Source organism: Panicum virgatum, chromosome 6N (assembly GCF_016808335.1).
Source record: "Panicum virgatum strain AP13 chromosome 6N, P.virgatum_v5, whole genome shotgun sequence".
NCBI lineage: Eukaryota > Viridiplantae > Streptophyta > Magnoliopsida > Poales > Poaceae > Panicum > Panicum virgatum.
In genome coordinates, this window is record NC_053150.1 from 46,975,454 (window position 1) to 46,999,208 (window position 23,755).

General features: G+C 48.3%; 3 protein-coding genes across 4 annotated transcripts; 2 read left to right on the plus strand and 1 right to left on the minus strand.

The window, feature by feature from the left end:
- Window positions 1-7,844: 7,844 nt before the first annotated feature.
- On the plus strand, window positions 7,845-11,920 carry LOC120678982 (sulfofructose kinase-like). The gene is made up of 11 exons (XM_039960459.1): window positions 7,845-8,032; window positions 8,137-8,304; window positions 8,393-8,467; window positions 8,553-8,605; window positions 8,878-9,028; window positions 9,284-9,394; window positions 9,891-10,017; window positions 10,293-10,393; window positions 10,668-10,806; window positions 11,447-11,499; window positions 11,619-11,920. Exons 1-11 carry the CDS (start codon window positions 7,874-7,876, stop codon window positions 11,694-11,696), a joined length of 1,215 nt encoding a protein of 404 aa, XP_039816393.1. The 5' UTR covers window positions 7,845-7,873; the 3' UTR covers window positions 11,697-11,920.
- Window positions 11,921-12,198: 278 nt separating this feature from the next.
- Window positions 12,199-13,757, plus strand: LOC120678983 (60S ribosomal protein L31). Its single transcript, XM_039960460.1, has 2 exons — window positions 12,199-12,445; window positions 13,293-13,757. The coding sequence occupies exons 1-2, from the start codon at window positions 12,357-12,359 to the stop codon at window positions 13,570-13,572; spliced, it is 369 nt and encodes a 122-aa protein (XP_039816394.1). The 5' UTR covers window positions 12,199-12,356; the 3' UTR covers window positions 13,573-13,757.
- A 724-nt stretch (window positions 13,758-14,481) lies between these two features.
- Window positions 14,482-19,322, minus strand: LOC120678981. Of its 2 annotated transcripts, none has more exons than XM_039960457.1 (8): window positions 18,892-19,322; window positions 16,747-17,546; window positions 16,416-16,653; window positions 16,033-16,239; window positions 15,770-15,943; window positions 15,410-15,598; window positions 15,201-15,314; window positions 14,482-15,105 (listed from the first exon to the last, which is right to left on the minus strand). In XM_039960457.1, the coding sequence occupies exons 2-8, from the start codon at window positions 17,508-17,510 to the stop codon at window positions 14,764-14,766; spliced, it is 2,028 nt and encodes a 675-aa protein (XP_039816391.1). In that variant the 5' UTR covers window positions 17,511-17,546; window positions 18,892-19,322; the 3' UTR covers window positions 14,482-14,763. The 2 variants fall into 2 exon arrangements, with proteins under 2 accessions (XP_039816391.1, XP_039816392.1); XM_039960458.1 differs by lacking the exon at window positions 18,892-19,322 and adding an exon at window positions 18,234-18,816 and having other exon boundaries at window positions 14,515-15,105.
- Window positions 19,323-23,755: the final 4,433 nt, after the last annotated feature.

The following is a 23,755-nucleotide window of genomic DNA, read 5'->3' on the forward strand; positions in this document are numbered from 1 at the left end:
GCCGCGCCTGTCAGTCTGCCATGACAAATGGACACGACGGCTCGGCTTCACCCATTATGACGCCTACATAATAGCCTCAACAAGCCACACCGCAAGCTACGTTTCCCCAACGGGCACCTTGCTGACGGGACAAGAGAAGACCTCCCTGAGTCAGAGCGCCAGCAGGGCATGGAAGCATATCGGAGAAAAGATTCACAACTACTGTAGCCATTTAAGTACTCTGCGTAGTATGCTACACAGTCACATTGGGCCCACTTGTCGGGGGCCTCAACGACCAATGTATCCGCACCCCTTGATCTATAAAGGGGGAGGGGCGCTAGAAGGGGGCTCATGCTGGAAAAAGGCCAAGGCCGGGCAGAGGATAGGTTCATATACAACCAAGAACAATACTTCTCCCAGTGGGGGGCTCAGGCTGGAAAAAGGCCAAGGCCGGGCAGAGAATAGGTTCATATACAACCAAGAACAATACTTCTCCCAGTGGGGGGCTCAGGCTGGAAAAAGGCCAAGGCCGGGCAGAGGATAGGTTCATATACAACCAAGAACAATACTTCTCCCAGTGGACGTAGGGTATTACGCTCCGGCGGCCCGAACCACTCTAGATCGTGTGTTCATGTGTGCTTGCCTCAGTGTTAGATTAGCCTAACCGCCTAGTACTTTCCCGAGTTCTCCCTCACTGGGAATAGGCGGGTGCGCTCCGCCACCCGACTGTGGGTACCCTAAAAATCCCGCGACAGTCCCAATATATTAGCATTCTAAGGATTCAAAAGCAAAAATAGCACAAGAGGAAATGCCATTTCTGCCCTTGAGGTGAGTGAGCGGACAAGCAAGTGGCCCGGTTCTCAGAATCTCAGCGATGCCACCGCACCTCCAGGTGATGCCGGCGCCGCCGCACCACCCGTCTCAGGGATGCCGGTCACGGCTCCCGCCTTGCCACTGTGGTACCGTGCGCTCGCCGCTGGACTGGCCAACGTTCTCGCGTCCGCGTCGCTGCACCGGCCACTGCTCCCACGCGCGCCGTCGTAGTTGCTCCTGCAGGGCACGCCGGAGCGGGAGGGGAGGATGGCAACGCAGCGGCCCCCCGCGCGGCGGCTGGGATAGGAGGGGAGGAGGGCAGTACGGCAGTCCCTCATGCAGCAGCTGGGGCGGGAAGGAAGAAGGGCGGCGTGGCGGACCCCGCACGGCGGCCGGAGCCGGATGAGAGGAAGGCGGTGCTGCGGACCCCGCCCGGCGGCCGGAGCCGGAGGGGAGGAGGGCAGGGCAGCGGATCCTGCGCAGCGGCAGGAGTGGGAGGGGAGGAGGGCGCGACGGCGGATCTCGGCGGCGGTCGGAGCAGGAGGGGATCGAAGGAGGGCAGCGCGATGGACCCTGCGCGACGGCGGGAGCGGGAGGGGAGGAGAGCGGCGCGGTGGATCCCACGCGGCGGCCGGAGCGGGAGGGGAGGAGGGGCGCTACCAGAGCGGGAGGAGAGGAGGGTGGTGCGGTGACCCCGCGCGGCGCCGGTCGGAGCACGGGCAGCGTGGCGGCGGTCGGAGATTGGAGAGCGAGGAGAAGCGTGGTAGGGAGAATAAGGATGGAGTGGGACCCACACAAGTCTAGAAATGCTTAGATTGTGGTAAAAATTTTGAATGCTTGGATATTAGGACAGAGGGAGTATTTAGCTTATCTCAATTCGATAATGCTACCAAGATCAGAGAAATCGCGTTAGCCCTGCTAATGGTTTGGGTTGAAATGGGTTTAATGGATTGGATTTTGATATGGATTGTGTTTGGTTTGATTCAAATGGGTTGTATTAGCTAATGGGGTGGGGTGGAGCGGGTTCTATGTAAATATGGATTGGAGTGGATTGGGGTGGGCTGAAATAGATTCCTTATGCAAAACAGTATGGCTATATATAAATGCCAGTCCCGTAAGAGCCGGACTCTAGAAATAAAACATTGCGTTCACATTATAAAATTTTATCAAAATTGACTGTAATTTATTGTAGATGACTCAGTATGATTAGGAGCTACTCTGTGCCAAGCAGCGTGGCTAGAATTATATGTGGGTCCCACGTCAAGAGCCGGACCCTAGAAATAAAACATCGCGTTCACACTATAAAATTTTATCGAAGTTGACTAAAATTTGTTGGAGATGACTCGGTATGACTAGCAGCTACTTTGTGCAAAGCAGCATGGATGGAATTACATGTGGGTCCCACGTCAAGAGCCGGACCCTAGAAATAAAACATCGCGTTCACACTATAAAATTTTATCGAAATTAATCGAAATTTGTTGGAGATGGCTCAGTATAACTGACAGCAACTTTGAGAAACAGGTTTTTATTGGGTTGTAACCATAGTTTGGCTAATAGTTTATTACATCATGAGCTGAAATATTTGGGTTGGATTGGTTTGTGGTGGTGGTTTGGAGTGGTGGAGGTAATATTGATTTCTTTAATGAGAATGGATTGGTATGGGTATAGTTTGGTTTTCAACCCATTTGCAGGGCTAATCGCGTATCAGGAGGATACAGGAAACCGGGCTGGTAGTGGTAGTGATGGTTCAAGGCACGCCACTAGCTGGTTCTCTGCATACACTAAATCTTTCTGCTTCTTAGACAGACCCCCAACAGGAGAGGCAAATCCCTTTTTGCCTCTCCAATTGTCACTGTGCCGCACCAAATCGGCATCCAACAGACAAGGCATCCGCGTGATGCAGTTTGCGTTCGAGGAGAGAGGAGATGTAAAAATACATCCCCTCTCTCCTTGAATGCATTTGCCGAGCGGCGGCGCAGGACGGTAGCCCACGCCGCTGTGACACCCCGGCTCAGGGCTTAATAGGATTAATAGGATACTGAAACGAACATGGCACCATTTATGCCATTTCGAGTGATTTTGGTGATCGAATGACAACGTAATCAATGGGACTAATATGATTGTTAAGATGACATTCTCAGGCAATTAGGTCCAAGTGATGACAAAGACAAAGAGAATATAGGCAAAGTTAGGCCCGAAGGCCCGAAGCTCTTCGGTCAGTAGCACCGGAAGAACCGACGCCATGGAATTTTGGTGCAGAAAGGAATCGAAGCCAAGTCAGCTTATAGGCACCGGATGAACCGACGGTTCAAAAAGGGGCATTGGTGCTTTGGGCGTACTGTGTTCCAGAGACGATGCAAGTCGCGCAAAAGCCAAGTTTTCAGCACCGGTTGAACCGGTGAAGCATCGGTGCATACCATCGGTGTAATGACGTCAGCAAAAGAGGAGAATGCTGTGAGTGACCGGTTTAACCGACGGGAAAGCATCGGTTCAACCGGTGGTCACTGTGTCAGCTGTCAGGAGTTCAACGGCTACTTCGTGTCTTAGAGTGACCGGATGAACCGATGCTACCCCTGCCAGAGGCATCGGTTCTTCCGGTGATACGCAGATTTTCTGCTGACCGTTGGAGCAACGGCTACAAGACTTGGTGGCCTATATATACGCCTCACCCCGGCCATTTGAAGATTGCTGGAGTTGCTGGACATCCCACACACACCCAAGAACATCTCCAAGCCATACAAAAGCATCAAGATCATATCCTTAGCCCTTAGCACACTTTGAGAGTGTTGTGTAAAGGATTAGCTCTTAGTGAGTGAGATTGCAAGGCCTTGAGCCTTTGTGCTGTGGTTCTCTAGTGAACCAAAACAAGAGCTTGGTGCGCCGGCACCTTGGAGCGTGAAGCTCGCCGGCAACGTCATCGACCCTCCGACTTGGTGTGGAGCGGCGACGACATCTTTGTGCGGGGGACGTGAAGACCCCCATCCTTTGTGGAGAAGCTCCTTAGTGGAACCCGGGGCCAAGGTGATCGTGATTGTGTTCACGGAAGAGACTTGGTGATCGAGTAGCAATACTCTTACTGAGTGCTACAACAACGTGGATGTAGGTGTGCCTTTGTGGCTAACCGAACCACGGGATAAACACCCGCGTCAAGAGTTTGCTATCTCATATCCCGCTATTTAAGCTTCCGCATTTCATACTAGCATTTTGTGTGCCTTTACTTTCATAGAATAATTTCTTGATAGGAAAAGCTATAGGTTGCTAAACTCTTTTGGGATAGGGTTTTCACACTAGAACAACCTAGTTGCACATCTAGATAGCCTGTTTTAGTTTAAGTTTTATGCAAACTAGTTGGAGCCATAGGTCTAAGTTTTTATTAGTGCCTAATTCACCCCCTCCCCCTCATAAGTTAGAGCACCCGATCACTTTCAGATACTCATACCAACAAGTTGCAACTTCTTTTTCAGAAGCCGGTCTCCAAAGAACTCCGAGGTTAAGCGTGCTTGGCCCGGAGAAATTTGGGGATGGGTGACCGACCTGTAAGTTCTTCCCGGGTGCGCACGAGTGAGGACAAAGTGTGCAGAAAAGACTGGTGTTGGTCTGTGAGGACAGTCTATGTCCTAGAAAACAGCCAGATGTAAGCGGGTCCGGCCTCGGGGAGTCAGGACGTTACAGAATGGTATCAGAGCCGACTCTCGCGGTTTCACGGGCACGTACGGGCGTAAGTGCGGAGGCATGAGCACGGGCGCGTGGGGGCACAGATGCCACCGGCATGTGCACGGGCGCGTGGCGGGTCAGTGCGCGGGCATCTGGGATGCGCTGTTGGCACTGGATGCACGGACGTGGCACAGGGACCGTTGGCATTGGATGTACGGACGTGGCACATGGGCTGCTGGCACTGGACGTACGGGACGTGGCCAAAAGAGGACGTTCCTGGCTTGGGATTGACCAACGAGAACGTCGGTCTCTTTAGGGGGTGAGCATGTGACACCCCGGCCCAGAGCTTAATAGGATTAATAGGATACTCATACCAACAAGTTGCAACTTCTTTTCCGGAAGTCGGTCTCCAAAGAACTCCGAGGTTAAGCGTGCTTGGCCCTGAGAAATTTGGGGATGGGTGACCGACCGGGAAGTTCTTCCCGGGTGCGCACGAGTGAGGACAAAGTGTGCAGAAAAGACTGGTGTTGGTCTGTGAGGACAGTCTATGTCCTAGAAAGCAGCCAGATGTAAGCGGGCCCGGCCTCGGGGAGGCGGGACGTTACAGCCGCGGGGCACGCACGCGCCGGGCGCGCGCTGCACGGCCGGACGTTGGAGCCCTTCCTCCGCCCCGGACGGCGGCGTGCCAGGCGGCAGAGGACGCCCCGGATTGCGGTGTGCCCGGCCGAAGGAGGAGCCCCTTTAACCGCCCCGGACGGCGGCGTGTCCGGGCGGCGAAGGATGCCCTGGACGGCGGCGATGCCCGGCCGGCAGAGGAGGAGGGGGCGGCGGACCAGAGGAGGAGGTGGCGACGAACCAGAGGAGGGAGGCGATGCCTGGCCGGCAGAGGAGGGCGGCGGCGGACCAGAGGAGGGCGGCGCCGGAGGAGCGCCGGTGGAGGGCGGGCCTCGGCGAGCTTCCCCTCGAGGTCGAGCTTGGCGGCGCGGAGGTCGAGCTTGGCCTCGAGGTCGAGCTTGGCGACTCCGACAGCGAGGTGTATGACGCCGAGCGCCGCATCCCGCCTCCCACCGCCAGCTCCATGGCGCGCGCGCTCGCTGCCCTCCCCGTCCCCCTCCCATTCCTCCTCCGAGCCTCACCACACTCTAGCCGCCCCCGCCTCCTCGCTTCGCCCAGATCTAGCCCGGGGGCCGGCGAGCGAGCCGCCCCGGACGGCGGCGTGTCCGGGCGGCGAAGGATGCCCTGGACGGCGGCGATGCCCGGCCGGCAGAGGAGGAGGGGGCGGCGGACCAGGGGAGGAGGCGGCGGCGGACCAGAGGAGGGAGGTGATGCCTGGCCGGCAGAGGAGGGCGGCGGCGGACCAGAGGAGGAGGGGCGGCGGACCAGAGGAGGGCGGCGCCGGAGGAGCGCCGGTGGAGGGCGGGCCTCGGCGAGCTTCCCCTCGAGGTCGAGCTTGGCAGCGCGGAGGTCGAGCTTGGCGACTCCGACAGCGAGGTGTGCGACGCCGAGCGCCGCATCCCGCCTCCCACCGCCAGCTCCATGGCGCGCGCGCTCGCTGCCCTCCCCGTCCCCCTCCCATTCCTCCTCCGAGCCTCACCACGCTCTAGCCGCCCCCCGCCTCCTCGCTTCGCCCAGATCTAGCCCGGGGGCCGGCGAGCGAGCGAGAGATCTGGGCGCGGACGCTACCGAGGTGAGGAGGACGAAAGGAGCGGGCCCAGTAGCAGGCTAGCAGCGCCGAGCAGGACGCCTCTGCTCCCTCCCTTCACAAGCGGCGCACGAGAGGAACGGTCGGTGGGTTGCTTCTGCTTTTGCCTCCGTGTGTTGGAAATGAGGATTTTCGCGGGCGGGCTGCATCCACTGTTCACGAGAGGCAAACCGAGTTTGCCTCTCCAAAATGCACCTCGGCTGTTGAAGTCAGTCTTAGGATGATGACGTTTGTAGTGGTGAGCCAAAGCATCGTATAACTTTTTATTTGAGGTTATCATCAGAGATGCATTGTTTGTGAGGAGAAATATTTCTTGATTGGTTAATTTGATCAGTTTTAGGGGTTAGAGCTAATGGTTAGCTGGGATTAGCTTTGGCTAACTGTATAGTTGTTAGCATCAAGATAAATGTACTCCCCAATCCAAAGAAGACCGCTAATTTCAGCTGATTCAATAGTGTTTTGTGAAAGATAATAAGCCAGAATAAACCGAAAAAGCTGACAAGCTGATCAGGGTGAGTCATAACTTTCATGTTGGATTTGATGAAATGAAACTAATTAGATGTTGTAATCGTTGGTGTTTATTATTTAACAAAATTTATTTTTTAAAGAAATTTAACAAACTTTATTACGATTAGAGAAGTTAGACTTCTAATAACAAACTAAAGTGAACTAGATAATTTAAAGCAGTTATAGTAGCTTAGCGCTGTGATGGAGTCTGATGTGATTGATCGTGCTGCGCGCGGATCCAAGGCCTACTTCTGGCCTGGGCCTGCTTTTGTTGGGGCTCTTGGTGTCCGGCTCTGGGCCCGATTTTTTTGTTTGCAAAGCAGAGAGATAGCCTCCAATTATGCCGACGATCCAGCAGCCCAGCCCGTAGTAAATTAAGAAGCTTCACAGGCCCAGCCCTTGTATGTTGCAGGACCAAACAAAAAAAGCGAGGCCGGAGGGGTGAATGGACCCCACCGTTTTTCATTAAGAGGAAGCAACACAACTTCTCCCGGCCGCGGAAAAATCCCCGAACCCTGGCCCATGCCCATGAGGGCCAAGCCTTACGGCGAGCACAGCGAGGGGATTTTTTTACCTACGGGCGGAAATTCGTCCCAACTGGGATTCAAACTCGCGACCTCGTGGGGACGACCATACCTCAACTCCTTTAACCAAATAGACTAGAGGAGCTTTGGTTTGCAGGACCAAACAATAAAATCGCCATAACAAAAAGGTCAGCACATCAACGCACCAGGACATAAGGAGGCCAAGACAGTCGAAAATCAGCCCAGCCCATCAACAACACAATTCGTTCGTGTCCATGTGGCCCACTCGTAGTCCCAGTCAGCCACGTGGGCCGATCCGTAGTCTGTTTGCTCCCTTCTATGCAGCCCACCACCCCACGTGGCTGGTGTTTGCAGTTGGAGTGACGGATGGATTGCCCTCGCCGGCCAGCCAGCGTCCTCCTCTCATCGCTCGTTCCACTCGATCTTGCATCGCATCGCATCGCCCTGGATTTGGTTCGGTTTGATCTGGTTGGAGCTAGTTTGTTTTGGCGGGTAGCATTTGCACTGGCACGCAAGCACTGAAGCACACAGCCGCCATTGCCCATCGGCAGACGAGGAAAGGAAATCCTAGCAACCAGCCAACCACCTTGTTGCGTTGGCATTGGCACCAAGGCCAGCCCAGCAGCAAGCAAAAAAAAAAGCGGGGGGGGGGGGGGGGGGGGGGGGGTGAGAGATGGCGCCCTGCGCCCAGCACCTGCAGCTGCCCACCGCTTCTCTCCACGCTCTTCGTCGTCAAGCGGGCAGGGGGATTATTCCGCCGCCTCGTCCGCGTCACCGCCCCCGCAGCGCCATCGTCGCCGCCATGGACGCCGGCGGCCCCAGCCCGGTCGCGGTACGGTGCCTGCTCCTTCTTCTCCTTCCGACAAGGCTCGATCCGTCTCCGCCTCGGTCTCAGTCTCAGCTCCTCCTCCCCTCCCGTTCTGTGACGCGCCGCAGCTCGGGTGCGGCGCCGTCTCCGTGGACTACCTGGCCACGGTGGCGTCCTTCCCCAACCCCGACGACAAGATCCGCAGCCTCGAGCTCAAGGTCCAGGGCGGCGGCAACACGGGCAACGCGCTCACCGCAGCTGCGCGACTCGGCCTCCGCCCCAGGATCATTTCCAAGGTGCGTTCTTGATTTCCCCCTCCCTCCCCTTCACTTCCCCATTAACAGGACGCAACTAGTAACCTACAAAACAACCCATCGGGATCAGGTAGCCAACGATGCTCAAGGAAGGAACATCCTCAGCGAGCTGCAAGCTGATGGCATCGACACATCCTACATTCTGGTATGAATTACTATGCATTAGCAACGTAATCAGTCACTCAGTGCTGCTAAGCTCATCCTCTAGAACGTGATGCGTCCCTTTTCAGGTCGCAGAGGACGGGAATTCACCCTTCACCTACGTCATCGTTGATCAACAAACGTGAGTTCACATAACACGCTCACATGCCTATTTTGCAATTACATGGCTCTGCTGCAAGTTAGGAACCTGCACGGTCACTTTTTTTTTTTGGTATATCAGATAATATGCAAACCGGTCATGCTACTACCTGATTCTTGCCAACTTCTTGTGATCATCAATAGACAATAGCAACTCAGAACAAGTGACATATCCTAGCTATTATATCCAAAAAAAAATGTTTAGCTAATATCTGTTACTGAATTATATTCAGCCGTCCCGCTTTTGCCTTTCAGGAAAACTCGTACTTGTATACACACTCCTGGTTCTCCCCCCTTGGTGCCAGAAGAGCTCACAAAGGCAAACTTGTCTTCTGCTTTAGATGGAGCAGACATCGTCTATTTTGATGTACGATTGCATGACACTGCTTTGCTTGTTGCAGAAGAGGTAATATCTTCCAGGCACATCATCTCAGTCCACAAGAATTGAAAGAAAAAGAGTACTTACTCTTTCTGCAGTTGTGATTGTGGGTAGCTTATAAATTTGATTTATGCCTTCAGGATTTGTTTTATTTTTTCGATGTTGTCAATCTACACCTTCGATTGGATTAATGCCACACATAAGACTTTTTCTGGCTAGTTTTCTCCTTCTCTCTGCACTGCTACTGAAACTGACCTTTGCTTATGGAACAATCCAGTGCAGGCAAGTCAAAGAAAAATCCCTATTTTGATTGATGCCGAAAGAAAGAGGGAGGGTCTGGACGAGCTTCTTAATTTTGCATCCTATGTTGTATGCTCTGCAAAGTTTCCTCAGGTTAGTTGTTTGATAGCAGAAGAGTGCAACTTCTAGTTCTAGATCCTACCCAAGACCCTTCCAATTCATTTTGAAGGTCAACAACATGAGGGGAGAGAATCCCCACGTGATTCATTAATATTGGCCCAGATCAGCTCGCATGATGGTTAAAGTTTTACAGCACTGCTGTCTCAAATTTTTACTATAAAACATTGTTCGTGAATAACGCCTCCTTTTAGAAATGAAAAGTGCCTACATTTCCTGTGGCTTATGCAGGAATTTGCTTTATATACTTCTCATGGCATGGCCAGTGTCATTTTAATTGCAACACAAACATGTGCTGGCTTTGCTTTACTTAATCTAGCATATTAGATAATTTTAGTTGGATTAGATCAACCGAATTAGGTGAGTGACAGCAACATTTCCCTGTACTGTATATTTTGGTAAATAAGGCTTAGGAATCTGTTCAGCATTTTCAGTTGTGGGTTACATAATTTCCACCTATATAAATTTGTAGGCCTGGACAGGAGCTTCATCAATACCGGTTGCTTTAGTGTCCATGCTTTCAAGACTACCTAAAATCAAATTTGTTATTGTAACTCTGGGGGAGAAAGGTTGCTTAATGCTTGAGAGAAGTATGACAGGTTAGTTTACTGTAGCTTGCATGTTTATGCTACCTTAGGCCGTCCACAACGGGCCGAGCATCCTAAGGAGCATCTCCTCCTCGGTTTCCACGCCCTCTCTGTCTACAGTGCCAAACAGTGCGTCTACAGTGCCAAACAGTACATTTGCTCCTCCATTTGCTCTTTTCGCTGTGGACGGTCTTAGTATTTATAGACATGGATACAAGGGATTGTGCGTTGCACAGGCAAAGGATCTAGTGATGGTTTTTCTCTCCTTTGAAATAAACATGTTGCAGATGCTTCTGAGGCAGGGGAAATAGATGCAGAGGCTTTACTGGAATCACTACAGAAGAATGTTGACCAGAGTTCTACTATACCAAAATGCATTTCTTCCAAGGTATGAGACCTTACATGTAACGTGGAACGTGGATGGTATATTTTCCATACGTATGTATATTCATCTATCATCTTGAACACTTGAAGTCCTCTGGTTTGAAAATTAAAAATTAAATGAGTGGTAGCACTTCAAAATGTCTGCTTCCAGACAGACATATTGTCTGGAGTATATTAGTGGCAATCTGCATGAAATTCATGATTCATTATGCTAGAATTGGCAATTTCATATAGTGTTTTCCTAATACATTTGTTTTTGCGTCTGTCCTTGTTTTCAGTCGAATTTGAGAATAAGCGCGGATGGAGTAGGCTCTATAAGTGGCAGGTTACTTCTAGGTACAGCTGAAGTTATACCACCTGGAGAGCTCATAGATACAACTGGCGCAGGAGATGCATTCATTGGAGCAGTTCTGTACGGTCAGTGTGCAATGTCTCCTTCTCCACCATAAATATAGCCGCGGAAATCAATTCTTCTGCTTAGTGTTTCTATTTTTACAGCACCTTTTGTTAGTTAAGCTAGTAAATTTCCTTTTCCAGAAATCAATTGTGACAAGGTAAGAAATAACCTTCCTGTCTCATATCGATAATGGTCTGTACTCTACTCCCTCCGTCCCAAAAAACAAGTCATCCTAGGATTCAAAATTTGTCCCAAAAAACAAGTCATCCTACCCTATTTAGAAAGTGCATGCGCATTGCAAGAATCAACTAGTGCCAAATATGGATAATATATAGGGGCAAACATGGTCATTTTACCTTCTTGTTAAATTGTCCTAGAATTTCTAGGATGACCTGTATTTTGGGACGGAGGGAGTATCAAAGTTGTTGAAGTTTTGGTTGCATAAGGCTCTGCCCAGGAATTGAAAAGCCCTGAAACGAATACAATACATGGGCTAGTTGCAATGTCTCACAATCATGTCCTGTGGCAGCTTGCTCATCTTGCTGTTACTCTTCTTTCTGCTTTTAACCAGAAGCACTTTGTTAGGTTATAAATGCTGATTGCTGCGTCTATTCTGAAATATTTACCATACAGGCTTATTGTTTTGTTCTTTTGGATTAGGTTTGTGCACCGGCATGCCACCAGAGAGGATGCTCCCTTTTGCAGCACAAGTGGTAAGGAACTTTTAATAGAAATGTAGTATTTGTAAATCAAAATAGTCGAAGAAGGCAGTTGCACATCCATGGCCGATTACCTTACCTTACAAATCAAAGCGTGTGTGCAAAATTTGCAGGCTGGTTGCGGTTGCAGAGGTTTGGGGGCTCGGAGCAGCCTTCCTCATCGCACGGACCCACGCCTGGCTGGCTATTGATCAGAACTAGGCAGAATTTCATCCGAATTAGGCAGATTTTCATCCTCCGCGACCACCTGCCTCATTCCATCCCATGGCTCTAAATATTTGCAAATCCAATCCAGTTCGGTAATAAAAGTAAAACTGATAAGAAGCTCCTGTAACTAGAGTATCATGATTATCATGGGGGCTTGTCATGTTCAACGCCCCTGAAAACCTGAGGTTTATTTCTTTTGTTTTCGCAAGGACCGAAGTCATTATAGCGCGTCGCTGTTGATGGGAACGACGCTTATACCACTTAAAGCATAACTCGGGACGTCGCTTATACCACTTAAAGCATAACGTTGGTAAATCCTAGAAAAAGATGCGGGCACTAGGATTTGAATCTGGGTGGGTAGCGTCCCATTGGACCGTCCTACCATTAGACTACAAGTCAATTCACATTTTGGAAATACAGTTAATATATAATTGCACGCGGCCCGCCAGCCATTCAGCCCGAGTATAGTCGTGGCCCACTATCCAGCTTGAACGCCGCTCATAGTCCTTTTAACGGCCCATAACTCTGCGCGCCGCTCGTATAAAAGGCACCCCCGTCGCGGGTAGGGTTTTCTTCTCGCGCCGCCGGAACGGAACACTCCCAACCCGAATCGCCGCCCCTCGGAGCAGAGCGGAGGAGAGGAGATGGCCGAGAAGAAGGGAGCAGCGGCGAGGAAGGAGGAGGTGGTCACCAGGGAGTACACCATCAACCTCCACAAGCGCCTCCACGGCTGGTACCCCTCTCCTCCCTCCCTCTCGCCACCTTGTTGGTGTTTGCTGCGCGCTGCGCTCTGTTCTCGCTAGGAGATCCGGCTCGATCGCGCGGTTCGCATCGTAGTATCAAGCAATCATGAGATGATTGGTAGCAGGCGATGTTGTGTGTTCAGTGGTACTAGACAAGGATCTCCCTGTTCTGTTCTCGTTGCGATCTGGAGGCCCTGAATTGCTGAACATTTAGTATGTTCTACGTGATTAGTTGTTCTCTTCGTAAGTTGCAATGAGCACGAGAAGAAACATTTTGACATCTTCTTAATTTCATTTACTAATAGCCATGGAAGGTAAAAGCAATAGGCCGGCCCCTCGCCCTTTATTTCCACTTAGAATTGCAAAATATGCTATCAGAGAACTTATGGGTAGCAATGTAGGGTCTGTTTTACCTGTCTTAGAAAGATATAGCGGTATATGCTCAACACACTTTCTTATGAGGTAAGTTTTTACCAAACATATAAACCATGCAAGGCTGAGAATCCTCATTTGACATTGTAATCCATTGTTTTTGACATTGTCTGTGGAAGGCTTAGTATGGACTAAAAAAATGCAGAAGAAAAGCTGTTTGTTTTGATTGCTCACTTCAGCGCTGTTTGTTTTGATTGCTCACTTCAGCTCACCTGTTTAAATGTTTCATCTGGATCCAATGGACTTATCGATTGTTCCATTTCAGTTACTGAATGTTTATCTGAGTGTTTTCTGTTCTCTGCATGACCTGTTTATACTTAATCTTGTACTGTTATTGGAATTGAAGGTTACTGAATGTGACCATTATCCCTTTCTTTTTACTCAACATTTTCTGATCTTTGGCAGCACCTTCAAGAAGAAGGCGCCCAATGCCATCAAGGAGATCAGGAAGTTTGCACAGAAGGCTATGGGCACCACAGATGTCCGGGTTGATGTGAAGCTCAACAAGCACATCTGGAGCAGCGGGATCAGAAGCGTTCCGCGGAGGGTGCGTGTGAGAATCGCCCGCAGGAGGAATGATGAGGAGGATGCCAAGGAGGAACTCTACTCCCTCGTCACTGTCGCTGAGATCCCTGCTGAGGGTTTGAAAGGGCTGGGAACCAAGGTCATCGACGAAGCGGATTAAGCTCTCACATCCTCTACATCTTTAGAACGAGTGTAGCTTGTATTGGCAACAGCAAACCTTTTGTGCCCCAAAGAAGTTCTGAACTCTTGTACTGTGATGCGACATCACACAGTTCTATTTCCTTAAATCGAATTCAATGGTTAGTTATTCATTTCTTCAAAATTGCCCTTATGATTTACTGTCAAGCTGGGTTCTTAGGAAATGCCATTTTTTTGTATTTTATCTCAGTAGTGCTCCTTGGGTAATTGGTAACGCCAGTGTGATTTTGCCTGAACTTGTGTCATGTGATGGCGAGGAATCTTGCATTTGAAAGGGTGAATGGTTTTCTTAGCTGAAACATACTCTTTTTTTGTGAGGAAAGCTGAAACATACTATATCGAACTTGCTCAAATGAATTGTTAGATGCTTGCCTGTTCAGTTTTGTCTACGTCTTAAGGCCGTGTTTCCTGACAACTGACAAATGTAGTGCCCAGTCCCGGGTATCATGCTCAGCCATCGCAAACCCTGTGTGGTGGTTGAATGCCAATTGATCAGCCATGACCCTCCCGGTGGCAGCTGCGAAGGATGGTTGGCGGCTTGTGAACTTGACGAGGTCCCTATGCTTTTTGTGTGTACTTTATAATCAAACGCCAAGCCCCACCACACCAGGTTGCAATGAACTTGATGGATCGGCACAATCCAGCGCGAGAGCGGCATCTGCAGATGGAGGGTCGCCATCGTCGGCGGCCGTCCGACGACGATTGGCTTCCGTTGGGCCGTCACCATACTCTGATTTGTTAAGAATAGTGGAGACAGCTCAAATGTAAGCGTCTCGAGTCCCTATCCAATTGTTCCATGAGGAGAATACCATATCAATAAAGAAATGCAGTTGAAATACTGCATCATCATCCATGCCAACACCCTACACAATGGTAGCTAGGTCGGCAAACGAACTTTCATAGCTTCACTCCACAAATTTGCACCGTAGATAGTGTTATTCAACTTCAAGGTGCAATAGTCTTACTATCCGTGTCTAGAGTTGTGCTATACTACAAAAGGGCTACATATATAGGATTGTGGGAATGTGCTGTACAAGAAGTGTTTCATATTTTGTAACTGTGAAAAGACTGTTGAAGGGCATACACATCGGCGCCTTCTTGTGATCTTATACGGCAGCTGTAGAAGAGATTTTAGGTTTTACAGATGCATTGATCACCGCTGCTCCGACCATACTTCTCTTAGGAGCGTGTATCTTACATTCTCCATGGAAGCTCCTCTCTGAGCACTGAAATGCGCAATACCATTTGATGGTGAAGGTGGAGCACTCCTGTCAATTAGGGATCCAAGGGGAGAGTCCAGGTCATCCAGGTCGTCGTCGCTGGTGTACCCTCTCCTCTGCACCATTGAGGCTTTCCTATCGAGCTTTGGGACACCTCCTATGTCTGCCACTTTCTCTGCCGCATCTGATGTCGAAGGTGCTCGGTACACAACAGGAGCGGCAATGCATGGAAATGCGCCGAGCACATCTTTGTTGGTGCATCGCTCCAGCAAGCTCTGCATAGCATCAAGTATTTCTTAACCACTACATTTTTGTGTATAAATTTGTGTGAGGCTAGAAGCCTACAGCATTTCGTGAGAATGAAACAAACCTCTGAATTCAGCTCCTCTAAGACTGTGCTTGGAACAGGATCAGGACAGAACTCATCAGGTGTGAAGTTGCACAGGATTCTTGTCACTAACTGAAGGCCAACTGAGGGGCAGACCTGAGACATCAAAGGCATAACCACTGGTCATTTGATCGTCACGTAAAAGAGGAAATAGTATAATAATTTGCCAGTTGCTATGCGTGAACACTGACCTCTTTCCTGATAGATTTTTCAAGAAGCATGTCCTTTGGTAGCATCAGGAGATCACTCAATTCGTTAAGCAGTTGAAATGATTTTGATTCAGCTGCACCTCTTCTTTTATCATCGTCGTCGTTTCCTATGTCCGAATCATCATCATCAATGCCAAATTTATCCGTCAACCATCTTGACCAGTTTCCAATCTGCAGTCATTTATTTTACATAAATTAATTGTTTGAGAGGTAATAGCAAGATCCTAGCACATTGACAGTCTAGTTTTGTTCCTTAGCAAGCATAACCTTTGACAAACAACTATATAACAGTTATAACAAAAAACTACTTTGGAATGCACAAAGAACTGAATCAGCACATACAGAGTTCTTCAGCTGTGCGCCTGACCCAAAGCTTAGATCACCAGCTGGGATTGGTAGAACTTTTGGGTCAACAATCGGGTCAGATATAGGATCGGTTGGTATCTCATTTGCTGATTCACGAAGGATGGCATTAAACATTGCAACATCCAAACGGGCTACACATTGCTCCATCACCTGATAATGGGAGAACCATGAGAACCGGAAATATATTTGCAGTAACGAAAAAATCTTATTATTTCGAAAATAAGGATGTTAAATAATACCAATTTTGCCAATACTGGTAAACAGCCACACTTATGTCCACCAGCACGGAGAGGGCACATTCTACTGAATGCATCAAGAAATGCAGCCTTCCACAGGTTAACAGAAAAGGTGCCCTGCTGCTGGTTACCCAAAGCAGGACCTAACACTCTGCCAGCCTTTGGAGTAGATGAACCTTCAGCCGGCGTTTGCATGTGAGGAGTAAGTGCCTGGAAGAGAAACATTTTTCATAAAACTGACAACATGAATATTCCAACATATTCAGAAAACAGGTAGGCCAGAGGAGAAACACTGAAGTATATTTTTGAAACACCGGACTAGGACAGAATGCTCCCAGCCTCATGAAGTGTCAGTTAGAATCTATTATCAAGAAACAGATATTTACCTGCCACCATACTGTATCAACAATCCGAGAAAATATCCAAGATTCAATCTTCTCTAATGAAGCCAAAAATGTACTTGTTTCCTGCCAATCATCTGGCATTGTCATAGGTTTCCCATCAAGCTTTTTGGCACCACCATTCATGTTCATGGTCATCATCGTTGGATTCACACGCAAGACGCCAAATGTTTGTGCAATGATCTCCCTAACGACAACTGTGTTGGACAGCCAGAATGTCAACCTATATCAAGAATAGTTTGTCAGTTGGGGGAATTTTCTGGTGATGATGTCATATGCTAGAGCCAAAATTCAGAAAAGCGCAGCCGTATTATACCTTGAAGCATCATTGCTACTGGACTTTGCAACAAGCACGAGGCCAGAAGCAATGTTTTTTGCTACTGAAGCTCTCTTGTCTGCGGACCAAAACTTGGATGCATGAATATATAGCCTTGAGAGACGCCGAGCTGGGGTATGCAACTTATGTGCTGAACTTCCATGCTCGGGCACAACAGAGTATAGAGAAACTTCGAGAGCAGCAACTTCACGAAGTTCTTGTTCCAACTTGTCAATTCTTGACGCTGATTCCTCATTCCCTTGACCTAAAACTGACTTGTCATGATGAACTATCTTCTCTTCAATATCAGGACTATCATCATCAGTGCCAGTACTCTGATCACAGTGTGGAGCTTCATCTAATACGTCGATCTCCTTGGCCTCCTCAATGCCTTTATCGTCGATGGTTCCAGCATCGCTGATTATATCATCTGTTTCCTCAGACAATTCTGATGGAGGGCGAGAAGGAACTCTGGCAATGTCTGGCTTTCTAACTTCAACAGCTTTAGCAGCGCTAACTGTTTTCTTTTGCTTCTGAGATTTGCTCTGAACATTGTTTAATCCTTTTTGTTGCAGCTTATTTTGAGCTAGACGGCTAGCACTGCTTTTGGTCGTGCGGGGGCTATTTTCTTTAGTCTCCTTTTTACTGAGCTTCCTTGGAACCCGAGACTCACCTTGTGATGAAAAGGAGTCCCTAGCATGTACATAATCTGATCCAACCCCCTTCTTCTCTTCTCTCCCTTCCACATTATCTCTAGCACCCATTTCGGAGTACTTCTAATCTGTTTGAAACTTTGATTCCTGGAGAAATAACAAGCACAACTGGTTAGGTTGTTCTAGCAATTTTTGCAAGCTGAACAGACTTTGAAAAGCAAGCATGTTCAAATAGATCTAACGTTAGTGACACTTGAATCAGAAGAAACAGGAGATCTGGAAAAGAGGATTAATAAGCACACTTCGAACTATTGGAACTCAAATCAAGCTCACTTTCATTTCCATAACTGAACTCTATCATGAACTCTAGGATGCGACAATGAAATCAAGGAGGCAAAGGACACAACGGGTAAGAGCACACCCCCTCCCCACCCCACAATCCCATCTACTTTAGGTGAGATAATCACCTTGAACCTGCAGTGGAGTATGGGCTTTACCACCGACACAGCTCTATAAAATTTACCAGCTAATGGATGACAAGATAATCGATTCTGCAGATTCAAAAGAGCATCTTTAGGATGACTGCCAATCAAAACCGTACTAATTACCATAGTAGAGATACTACAAAGTGATCAAGTTCCCCCAAAAGTATTAAAATCATACCACCAACTACTCTAGAAAGGGTAACAAAGCATAGCAGTATGAGTATGTTCATGGACAAATGGTCAAACTCCATCGCAAGCCACTCGTGAACCAATACTTATTTCCATACACCACTCTGATAAAAAAAATAATTACAATTGCCTGAAATAGCCCACTGCAACCGAAAAGCACCTGTTAGGCTGGCACAGGGCTTCCGATAGCGGCAACTGGCAAGGAACGGGGAATTCATCAATCAATACCCCCAAGTACAAGAACAGCTTGAAGGGGCAAATTAGTTTACTTGGAGTACATTCCATCATAAATGCGGACGGCAGGCCATCATAAATCAAACCAAACAGCCGCCGCGAAATTCCAAATCTGCAACCACCTCGCCCGTCGTACAGACAACAGATCAGGAGGAGTGAAAAAAATGGCAATCGGGAAGCACCGAGGAACCAATTGCTCGTGATAACACTAGGCGCCGGAATTCGGAAATGTGGATCCCGTGGTAGAAAAAATTCGGCATGATCTGCTCCCCAGGCGCCCAAGCCCAACTCATCACGAAGTGCCAGGTCAAATTATGAGGCTAGGTAATCAATGCTGCTGTCGTCGGACAAAGATCCGTGGAGCATGTAGAGGAATACTAGGACCCCAAGCAGGAGAAAATAAACTACGAAGAAAAAGTTGGAGGGAACCCAGCGCGATAAATAAGCCGGCGAATCAAGAGCCACGCCGCCGGTCACGATCCCACAGAGATCCGCCGGGCGGCGGAGGCTTCACGGAGCGCGAAGCTCCAGGCGCGAGGTTGCAACACAGTAAGAAGACGAAGAGGGGAGAATCAATCCCTCACCGTCCGGCGAGGCTCCAGCGCCGGTCCCCGCGGGCGCAATCAGCAGCAGGCTGCGGTGGCGCCGCCGCGCGATCCAATGCGGCGGGGAGGTAAGACTTCCGTCGGGAACGCGCAAGGCAACCCCACTTGGTGCCTGCGGTGCCGCTCGCGGGCCGGTTTCTGCGTGCGCGCGGCTGTCGGCGCGGGAGGGGAGGGGAGGGGAGGCGACGCCCGCGGCCAGGCGTGGTGGGATCGCTCGCGGCTGGGTCTGCCCGTGCGGAGAGCGTGGTGGGCGGAGACCGGAGAGGAGTTGGGGGGGGAGTGCCAGAGTGGGCGGTTGCTCTGCTTAAATCGAGCGCCAGGCGAGTGTTTTTTTTTTTTTTTTGGCTTGGCCGGGTCTGCTCACCGCGTGGTGATGGGCGGGCGGCGAGGGTGGCCGCCGGCAAGCGGCTTGTCTTTGTCCGCTTGCCCTTTTCGCCGGCCCGATTTATGTGGGTTTCTAGCTCTTGGTTTTCAGTTCCTTTTGTGTCAAGTTCGGTGGATTTTTGTACGTTGCATTTTTCTTCGTAAGAAAATGATAGCATTTTTAAACATGCATTTAACCTCCAGTTCTTCGTGATTATCATGTGTGTGGTCGTCTCTTACTTAGGTCATGTCTCTTTTATTTTTGTCTTTTTAACTTTTATTTGTAGCTCTCAAATTTTTTGTGTGACTCTTTGCAATTTTCAAATGTTACAATATATGGTTGCCTCTTGAATTTTCTATTGATATGTTATTATATAATATTTTAAGTTAAGTATCTACTCCCTCGTTCCAAATTGTAAGTTGTTTGGCAAATCTAAATACATTTTTTTTTGCTATGTATCTTAGATATAATGTTAATTAAAGTGTACAAAGAAAGCTATATATCTAAATTTGCTAAATAATATGCAATTTGAATCGGAGGAAGAAGTATAACTCTTCGATGAATCGGCCTCTCCACACTCTTTACGTCTTTGTAAGTGATATTCGTTTTTTTTCCAACCAATCTATTTAAGCCAACCCTGAGATTAAGATTATACAACCAATAACCACAAAACAACAAACATGATGTCCTCCGTCGATCTCAAACGGGTCCTAGACTTCTTTCTAGGAGATATTTCAGAATTTGGGACTCAATTCGCATGCCTCACTAGAATTGACATCCAATTCATAAGTCTTTCAGAATTTGACATCGAGCATACGAATTTCTTCGGTTTGGGTGTTTCTCATCTCTTTTCGTCAATTTCTCTTTTTTCTATTTTCTTTTTAAACACCAAGCCATGGGAAAAGACGATAATGCCCCTCTGCCTTATCCCTTCATGTGAATCGACCCTGCTGGTCTCCTGTTCGTCTCCTCTCTTCTGTTCCTGTCCCCTCTCTTTCTCTCTCTCATACTAGTGCTTCACCACTCACCAGCATAGCAACGAGCCAACAACTTGGCCAGGGGCCAAGGCCGGAATTGTTTGATGTCAAATTTTGAAAGGCTTGCGAATTGGATGTCAATTTCAGTGAGACGTGCGAATTGAGTCATAAATTCTGAAATTTCTCTCTTTCTAGCCACTTTTGATGATCATCATGGTTCTCTTTTAAATGTTCCCTTGACGCTTTATTCTGCTTCGAAATTCTCAGTAGTGCAGGCATTTTTTTCCTGGATCCTTCCACACATGCACCAAGTCTTTCTGCACAAATCACAACCTTCTTCCTCCATTTTATGGTCCACCCATTACATTTTTTTTCATGGAAATAGCATAAGGTAATTTCCTCTTTGGCTAATGCGCCTCAAGGCTGGGCATTCCCTCCAAACATGCTCAGCTGCTCACCTATTTACCTACGACGATCTACCCACTACACCCGAGACGATTTCGTACTTGTGCTTGTCTTCATTTCACGAAACACGACACATTCGTACACGCTCGTGATCTCCCCACGGCGTTGACTAAATGACACCCTGAACTTTTGTACCCCCAAAAAGAAATATATTTTTTATTTACTTTTATAAAATGTTGCGTGTGAAATGTACATAGGACTTCATCAACCACACATGTACCGTGGCACCACCTTTGCAAAAAAAAAAAAAAATGTGAAGGGACATCTGCATTTCCTCTTGGGCATGGTGTGGTGTCGTCTCCACATGGCAATTGGCAAGGCCTCTCTGTCCCTCTCGACGCTAGGGAGGTGGAGCTGGACAACACTAATGCACTATTGTTATCGCTCCATGTTCCATGTTACCCTTGTGCAAATATGCGTGCGCCATTGGCACCATATCAAGAACAGAAGATCTCCAATCATTCAGCCGAAAAAGAAAAAGGAAAGAGGAACATATTCTCACTAGGGTATAGAAAAACAAAATATGAGAAAGCAACCCTTTTCCTTTCCTTGTTCCTGCATCTTTCTTTTCCTATCTTTTTTTTTGTGAGGTGATCTGACTCCGATGCGACCAAAGTGCCATGCCCATCGCCCAGTTTGGGATAACCGGAAGAAGCTGTCGGTGGTGGTACATCCACCGGCCGTCCCCGGTACCCGTGCGTATCAGAGAATTTTGGCTTATGTTTGGGACGGGCAAATTACCATTTTGCCCACGGCCAGGACCAGCCGGCCGGTCGCCGGCCACGGCCAGCCGGAGAAATCAAGTGGCAGGCCAGCCGGCCTCATTCTCTGACAAGTTTTCGTCAGATGACACCAGGTCCATCTCCAGAAGCCATTGCCGCGTTTAGTTCGTAAAAAGTTGGGTGAAAAATTACTGTAGAACGTTCTATTGTTATTTGACAAATAATGTCCAATTATGAACTAATTAAGCTTAAAAGATTCATCTCGTACTAATCAGTTAGATTGTGTAATTAGTTATTTTTTTCAACTACATTTAGTATTTTATGCATGTGTAGAAAAATTCGATACGACGGGTACTATACGAAAATTTTGGGAACTAAACGGGGCCTGACTTGGGTTTATGACGAAAGTGAGCCCTGGAGAAACAAGTTCGTGAATTTATACATAAATAAAGCGTCATTATTTCGATTAATCGCCAGAAAACTACGCTCACCAACCAGATATCAAGCCCCGTTAAGCCTCGTTCAGGTCGCCACTAGCATTGCTGTTCAAAGCAGACCGTTCAGTGCCACGTGGGCCCTGCAAATAGACCACAGGCATATACTCCTTACTTGGTGTATCAACAAACCCCTCACGATCGAGATCGATCCTGCCAACGGCCGGTGAGAGGGCCTTTTCAGTTCTCATTATCATAGTCTGAACTCTGAAGCATGCCCTACCATTCCATCCTGACCAAAGAAGCAGCTTTGCAAAAGAATGTTTCAGCACATGGATTGGGATCATACGTGCAGTGAACAATGCAAGGAAATGGTGAATGGATACACTTGCAGAAGATTCAAGTTGAGCTGCAAATGTCAGCAGCTCAGCGTGTACGTCCACACAGCTCACCCAGCGGTCAGTCATGTCGCTGGATGCAAAGATCATTTTACCTGCACGGCAGGCCAGATCAGAACACAGCAAGCAACACACGAGGACATGCCAACAACGACGCGCCGTATTGCAAGTGCAACACCAGCGCACCACCAGTGTGCCGGCCCATACCACCTCACCATCAACCCACTGACAAGTACCTTGCCACCCTACTGTAGGATTGCTTGCTTCAGAGCAAAAAAAAACGGCCGCACCCACAGCAACAGGAGTACTGACCTGGAGGCTGGAGTCTTGACGTTTGGAGGTGAACGCACTTGCACGGGCTGAAAAGGCCACCACACGACACCACACATGCACCTGTGCTAACAACACAGTAGAATGACGGTTAGGAAAGCAATGTTTCGTTTACCTCCATTAGGGTCTTAGGGATGAGCAGAGCCGAGCTGCATATATCCGTTTGAACGCCATCATGGCGAGATGCAGAGGGGGCACAAAATTGAAGGGAAAGAAAGTAAAAGTAAGGTATGAGATGGAACAGCATAGCCTCTAGTAATGATTCTAGCCACCCTTTAGATTCAAGTATATGTTACTTTGAGAATACATGACCATACAACGGGAAAGTGACCCAGTACCAGTACCAGTACCCAGTAATCAGGAAGCTGTCATCATACCTGCATTTGCACAGACACTGCCTCTCAAGGAACTTTGCAATTGGGATGATCAAGTACTCAAGTATCAAGATGCATTTGAAGAGAACTTCAAGCTGCATTTTGGAACTCTCCCACCTGAAGACAGCATCACTGAGATCAATCAACTTCGAAAAAGGATAAGATTAGCTACCAGCGAAAGCAACTCAGCCGGACTTAGGATATATGAATTGTCCTTCGCATACCCCAGCACAACTAGAATTCGCTGAAATCTACCATCAGGTAAGATGTTAGTGTCACAGCTCACAGCAAGAAGATTGGTTCAAACTTTCGGCCTAAAACTGTAAGCTTGTAATACAAGCTGCCAACATCCAACTTTAGAAATTAGAGGACAATGTGCCCTATCATGATGCAACAAGAGGTATCTGATAACAAAGAACTGCAGCTCTTTCTAAAGTGCACATGCCATAGCTTCCAATCTCTGCAAAGGTTTAAACTGTACTCGCACGAAGGTAGATAAGTATAGACCACCAAAAACTCCATGTCTTGTTGAAAGCATTCGAAAAATGCATGGAGAACAAATCTACATCAAAGGATAAACAAGCTGCCTCAGAAACTAAGGTTAGTAGACTGTAACGTGAAGAAACAACAAATAAGTAAAGTGACAGGTCTTTATTTGGTAGACCAGAAATTCAATGAAATCAACTTCCAAGAGTTACTTGACAGTACTGTGCATCAGAAACGCTAATTAACAATTTAGATTCTCTCAAGTTATAACTGAAAAGTATGGTTAAAGTTAC